Source organism: Limulus polyphemus, unplaced genomic scaffold (assembly GCF_000517525.1).
Source record: "Limulus polyphemus unplaced genomic scaffold, Limulus_polyphemus-2.1.2 Scaffold8916, whole genome shotgun sequence".
Classification (NCBI taxonomy): Eukaryota; Metazoa; Arthropoda; class Merostomata; order Xiphosura; family Limulidae; genus Limulus; species Limulus polyphemus.
Window position 1 is genome coordinate 21252 of NW_013674526.1, and position 6509 is coordinate 27760.

Below are 6509 nucleotides of genomic sequence, written 5' to 3' on the forward strand. Positions count from 1 at the left end.
CAAATGTTGACTCTCCAACATGCAAAGTAATTTAAATTTTAATATTAAAAATACTTTTATGCATCTGAAAATTTTTAAATTTCAGTTGCAAAATCTTTATAACCTCCATATAATTAGCAAATGTTTTTTAAGAAAATTTTTTTATATTTTATCTGTTATTTTCACTATCAAATCTCTGTACGGGTTCGGTCCATTTGACCAACTTCATAACTACAATAAAAAATTAGGAAATAAACATAAATAATGCTTTTTTTATTCTAGAATGGCTACAGATTATAACACAAAACATGAATGTTTAGTCTAAATAGCTTAAATCTCGTAAAATTATATATTACATATATTTATTATTCTTATTATATTGACCTTTCAGCTGTGCCAGGCTAACATTACAGAAGTTACAATGACGTGGTGCATGTGCACTCGTTACCGTATCCAAGAACATAAAACTGGCTTTTACAAAGTGACCTGTCTTTTAGTGGACTAGTATTTTGTACAATATAGTCACATTTCAGTTATAATACATTATTACTATTTACAAATAAGTTCTTAAACTTATTTTTCTTAAAACATTGAACAGTAAATAAAGAAGCATAGCAAACAATTATCTCTTCTAGATACAAACTTTGTACTAATTTGCTGCTTGCCGTAGGTTGCTAAGCCTTATCAAATTTCGCATGTGGAATATGTGAAATGAAATAATTTTTTTTAGGTTTTATATATACATTTAGAAAATCTTAAATTACTGTATCAATACCATAGATTTCCATTATAATTTATCAAGCTTAGTAACTAAGCTGTCTTTAGGTCTACAAAAATGAAATTTTGAGCTCACTAATGTCTTACGTTACCACTTAGAATCTAGCATGAAAAGAACAAGTTTGCTGCCCAGGTACTTCAAAGAGGCTGAGAAAGCCATTAGGGGGACATTCTGAGCTATCAATTTGTTGTACATGTATCATTGGGTGAAGTAGGTGTATGTGAGCAAGTGTTTTCAAAAAATTGAAGAGGTGGGCAATAGGAGGTTCTTATTTTATATTCTAGCTTATCAGTATCGATATTTGAGTATCTAATTCATAAAAAACTAGACTTTGTATTTGGACATCACAAACATCTAATTCAAACCAATGTTACATTCAACATACCATGTGACACACAAAAATCAATGTTTAGCTGTGTTTTATTTATATTTACTTTTAAATTAAGAAATTAACTAATGTATAATACTAAAATTTTAATTATAATCTACATTTTGATACCAGATTTACTGACATAAATTTATAAAATAGTAGTTCAGTAAAATTTTGAATGCAAGTCAACAATTGCAATGAGATGACCTTTGACTCATGTCACTAGGGTTAATGATGATTGCCATTTCCTTTTGACTTTTATAACTTACGTTGATAAAAATATATATACACACACAGTCACATATATGTTGTAGATTCAAAATGTTTAACAATAGAACCATTTTTATCTTGTACTTATGGAATAAGTGTTCCAGTTGTTAGATAAAAATTATCGCACAAAGCTTGATGCCTTTCAACAATAGTAAAAAGTTATATAATAAATACTAAAAACATAGTAATCCCAAAAGGCGTCTTTACTACGGACCTTACAGAATTTCTTTAAATTCCATCATCAGCATTGATATCTATCTAAAAAAAAATTAGTTTGTAATATTCGAACTACAAAAATCAACATTAGCATTGAGTGAGGTTTTGTATTCAATTGGAACTTTAGAAAGAACTGATTTAAATAGTAATAATCTTATTATAATGGAGCTTGTGATGTATACGTCCAAAACTCGGATCTCGAAAACTACCACACCAATCATAACTGGGTAATATTTTTATAACTAGGCAGTATTTTTATAGGTGAGCAATAAGTAAAACATTTGAAATGTCCACAAAAATGATATGTTTCAGTTTTAATCAATAGATATTATAAACAAAAAAGAATGTTTCAAATATAAAACAATCAAAAAACAAACTTAAAAAAAATATTTGTTTTTCTATAGTGAAAATCTCATGAGTGTTGCAACAGAAAATCAAGGCACTTTCATTGATAACTGTGTCTACAAAGAAATACTTCAGTAAAATCTACTCTGTGATGATAGCTCATTTTTAAACTGAAATTTCAATAAAATCTTTTTTCTCAAGAATGGTGACCCAATGGTATTCCACAGGAACTAGCAGTTATACGGGCTCGGAGGGTGGCTATTTCTATTAATATAATGGAGTGTACGATTGAGTACAAAAATTTGCTCAATGCTAATGTTGTTTTTTGTAGTTTGATTATTATGAACTAATTTTTTTTAGATATTAACACTGATGATGGAAATTCGAAATCGTCTGTATTAAAGATGTTTTTTTGGTATTACCGTGTTTTATAATATCTATTATAAAACTTTGTTTTCCACGTGATGAATCAATAGAACAAAGTTTTGTCTAACTTCATTTTACAGTTGAAATCATCAAAATACAAATATATATATATGTAAGATAAAAGTAGGTTTTAGAGCTGATCTGCTGATTGATATCTTTAATTATCCCAAGCTTACAAAAAAAAAATTGCCTTTTCTGTCGAGAAAACTTACCCAATCGAGAATTAAAATTAACACCTCTGTGAGTAAATTATCCCATAGAAGTGAACCACCTAAATGGTGTAGTGATGTAAACCAAGCCAGGGGAAATATCAACAGTAATTCATTGATTGGATAAAGTTTAAATAACTACTATGGTCAGTTATTTTGATGCATATGTGACGTGGGTTGATATTTTTTGGGTACATTGATTGAAGTAACTTTGTACTGCATATTACTATTTTTTTACTTTAACAGAAGGATGTATTTAAGACTTAATTTCTGTATAACATTTTTTTGATAATGGATGCTTTCTGTTGGATTGTTGGCTTATAATTTGAAAGCATGTTTGATGTTTACTTTCTTGTAAATGTTCCACCAGAATACAGGTTTTCTCAATTTTCATGTGTTTTTGATGATTTTTCAGGTGTGGTTTTATGAAGATTGTTGTCTACATACACACCGAACAGTATTCTTTCCCCTTTTAATCTAAAGTCAGTAGTAGCAGTGGAACACTAAATTCAATATATGTTAAACATTCCTTCATTTATGTGATTGGTGTAATTTTTTATGCATAAAATACTCTGGGTCCCAGGTTATCAAGAATGTGAAGTTACCCATATAACATGATTCTTGTATGTGAAATATTCTGAGTCCCAGGTTATAAAGAATGTGAAGATACCCATGTAACGTGATTCTTGTGTGTGTAATACTCTGGGTCCCAGGTTATAAAGAATGTGAAGATACCCATGTAACGTGGTTCTTGTATGTGTAATACTCTGGGTCCCAGGTTATAAAGAATGTGAAGATACCCATGTAACGTGATTCTTGTGTGTGAAATATTCTGGGGCCCAGGTTATCAAGAATGTGAAGATACCCATGTAACGTGGTTCTTGTATGTGTAATACTCTGGGTCCCAGGTTATCAAGAATGTGAAGATACCCATGTAACGTGATTCTTGTATGTGAAATATTCTGGGTCCCAGGTTATGTAACATGATTCTTGTATGTGAAATATTCTGGGTCCCAGGTTATCAAGAATGTGAAGATACCCATGTAACGTGATTCTTGTGTGTGAAATATTCTGGGTCCCGGGTTATCAAGAATGTGAAGATACCCATGTAACGTGATTCTTGTATGTGAAATATTCTGGGTCCCAGGTTATCAAGAATGTGAAGGAGGGGTAAAGCTACAGTTTAAATTTTTATCAGGGCTGTTGACTCAAGAAAAGAATTTTGTCAACATTAGTGGAGGCCAGGGCTTAGCCTAAGAGAAGAATTGGGGATTTCCTGTAAAGTAAAGGATAGGTTTAAAATTTTACATTCTCTAATGTTGGTGGACAAGGACAGTCGTGAAGGACTAGTTGATCTTTTTTTTGTCCATGTGTTATATTTTTGAGAACAAACACCTAATGTTATCTTCTGTTTTAGGGTTGTTTTTTGTGTGAGTGTGTGTGTGTGTTTTGGGACTTTTCTATATTGGTCTAATGCTGTCATGCGAGTGAAATATAGAGATGAGGAGGCTAACCTAGAGGAAAGTAAATCTAGATTTGAATAAAAGTGGTCTTGTGTAATGATTTATCTTGGTTCTAGGCATAAATCCATAGAATGATACAGTAACAGGAAACCCCACTTAACAACGATGCTAAACATGAAGCATTATACAACTTAGACTTTCAAGTCATCTGATTGCTCTAGATCTAAACAAGTAATTATATATGCATTAACTTTGTATCTATCAGGCCTAACTTATAATCTTAGTTGGACAGTGACTTATTTGGGGATGATAGACAATATAAGGAAAAGCAACTCAGGATTTTCAGTGGTCTTGATTTACTTTCAGAGGACACTTTAAGAGAAAGTGCTTATAAAAGTGACTTAGGAATGGATAGTTTCACCATGTTGTTTACCGAAAGAAAGCATTGTTGTACTAACCTCAACCAATGTAATAAGAAAAATTTAACAATTTTAAATTAATAGTTTAAGTATTTGAGACAAGAGCTAAAAATAACTATGTAATTACCCAAAACAGGCTTATGGTATGGAGAGCGAAGACATTGACCTCTTCAGCTATGACAATGTTAAAGGGAGCGAGGCTTATCCAAAAAAGCTGGTTCAGACTGACGATCCTGCTGTCACAGTGCCCTTCCCAACTCTCACTGGGGAAGGCATAGAGTATTTGGGCTATACAACCGAAGGAACCATTGCTTTATCCAGCTACAGAATTTTTGTGCACACCAAAGAATCTGTCTTCAACATCCCTATTGGACTGATTGAACAGGTTGAAATTCGAGATATATTCTTCCTCATCATTTTCTGTAAGGATGCTCGTTCTTTAAGGTTAGTGTTTGTCTTTTTGAGTCTTGTAAAGTAGCTTTCATCATAAATATTTAAAGAATATCTCTACAATACAGAAAGTAGTAAGCGATAACTTTCGAGATTCTGAGCGAATGATTTTGATTTGTATGTTTTTCACTGCTTCGTGAAGCATCTTTACTGGTTGATATGTTGTTGCCATGGTACTTCACTATTTTAAAAAATGATGAATAAAACGTGCATACACTTAAGAAAACTTACACATGGTTACAGAATGGTGTTAAATTGAAATCTATACTTGAAAATTTATTACAATAAATGGAACTGTTAATGAGTTAAAGTATCACGTATATTAGATCAGTTGAGTTTGTGTACATGTATTATATATTTTATGAATAGATTATTGATTACCCCCGAGTGTATATCAGTTCATAGAATAATAGTTCAAAAAGGTGTATTTAATCGTTCCACGTACTAATTGTTAGTTTGCTTGCCTTGTTACAGTTTAAGTTGCACTTATGTATTAATTACAAATATTTAAGTTCCATACAGGTTTCTTGAACTTTATAGAAAAATTTTATATTATTGCTTATGTCTCCGTACTTTTCATTCTCTAAATAATTTATTTAAAATTAATACTAAATTTTTAATACTTTTGCCATAAATTGTTGTAACTTTCAGCTTCAGGGTCATTCTTAGTTGTACTGAGGGTTATTATATTTACTAAGACTTTATCAAACCGTTTTCCATGATTTCCAGTGTGATTACAAAGATTTATGTTCTTTTTTAGGGTTCATATTTGTTATCTATTAATATTGAAATTGTTGTGATTTCCAGTTTCAGTGTAAGTAAAACTCTTATATGTTCTGTTTTTTATCTATTAATATTTAAACTGTCTTCAAAGGTGTACTTTTGGAACAAACGAAGACTGTCAGAAGTGGTATCGCCGCCTTTTGAGTGCTATATCCCCTCCCAAGAAGGTTACAGATCTGTTTGGATTTGCTTTTTTCTTGTGGTGTCGAGATGAGAGGCAGGACAGTATCTTCCAACTGCTGCATCAAGGTGATAAATAATCACATTAATTTGTTCAACAAGAATTTATTTCTTAAATTAGAATATAAGAATTATTTCATCTATTGAGAAACAAGAAAATATCTGAAACTTAAGCATGCATTGTGGCATCACAATGAATCAAAGTGAGTGTTTTAAATATATATACTGATTAACTTCTTTAAATACATTGGAAAACCCGATTTTATACGCATCTTTTATGTTGCTGACACATTATAATTTGTAATACACAAATGCAACTATTAAAATAAATTTTTAAATCACCCATACAATTGTATGTATCAAGAATATAAACAAATATGTAAATCACCTTGTAGATTACACTGTCAAGAATATTAACAAATAATATGTAAATCACCTTGTAGATTACACTGTCAAGAATATTAACAAATAATCTGTAAATCACCTTGTAGATTACACTATCAATAATATTAACAAATAATATGTAAATCACCTTGTAGAATACACTATCAAGAATATTAACAAATAATCTGTAAATCACCTTGTAGAATACACTATCAAGAATATTAACAAATAATATGT

General features: G+C 30.7%; 1 protein-coding gene across 1 annotated transcript in view; it reads left to right on the forward strand.

Annotated features, from left to right (window-relative positions):
• Window positions 1-5957, forward strand: part of LOC111083291 (myotubularin-related protein 4-like) — a gene marked incomplete at its 3' end in the record, with an annotated part of 11636 nt that extends 5679 nt beyond the window's left edge. The window contains exons 2-3 of the mRNA XM_022379700.1: window positions 4612-4919; window positions 5800-5957. Of these exons, the coding sequence (XP_022235408.1) occupies window positions 4621-4919; window positions 5800-5957 (457 nt within the window). The remainder of the gene's footprint in view (window positions 1-4611; window positions 4920-5799) is intronic.
• Window positions 5958-6509: the final 552 nt, after the last annotated feature.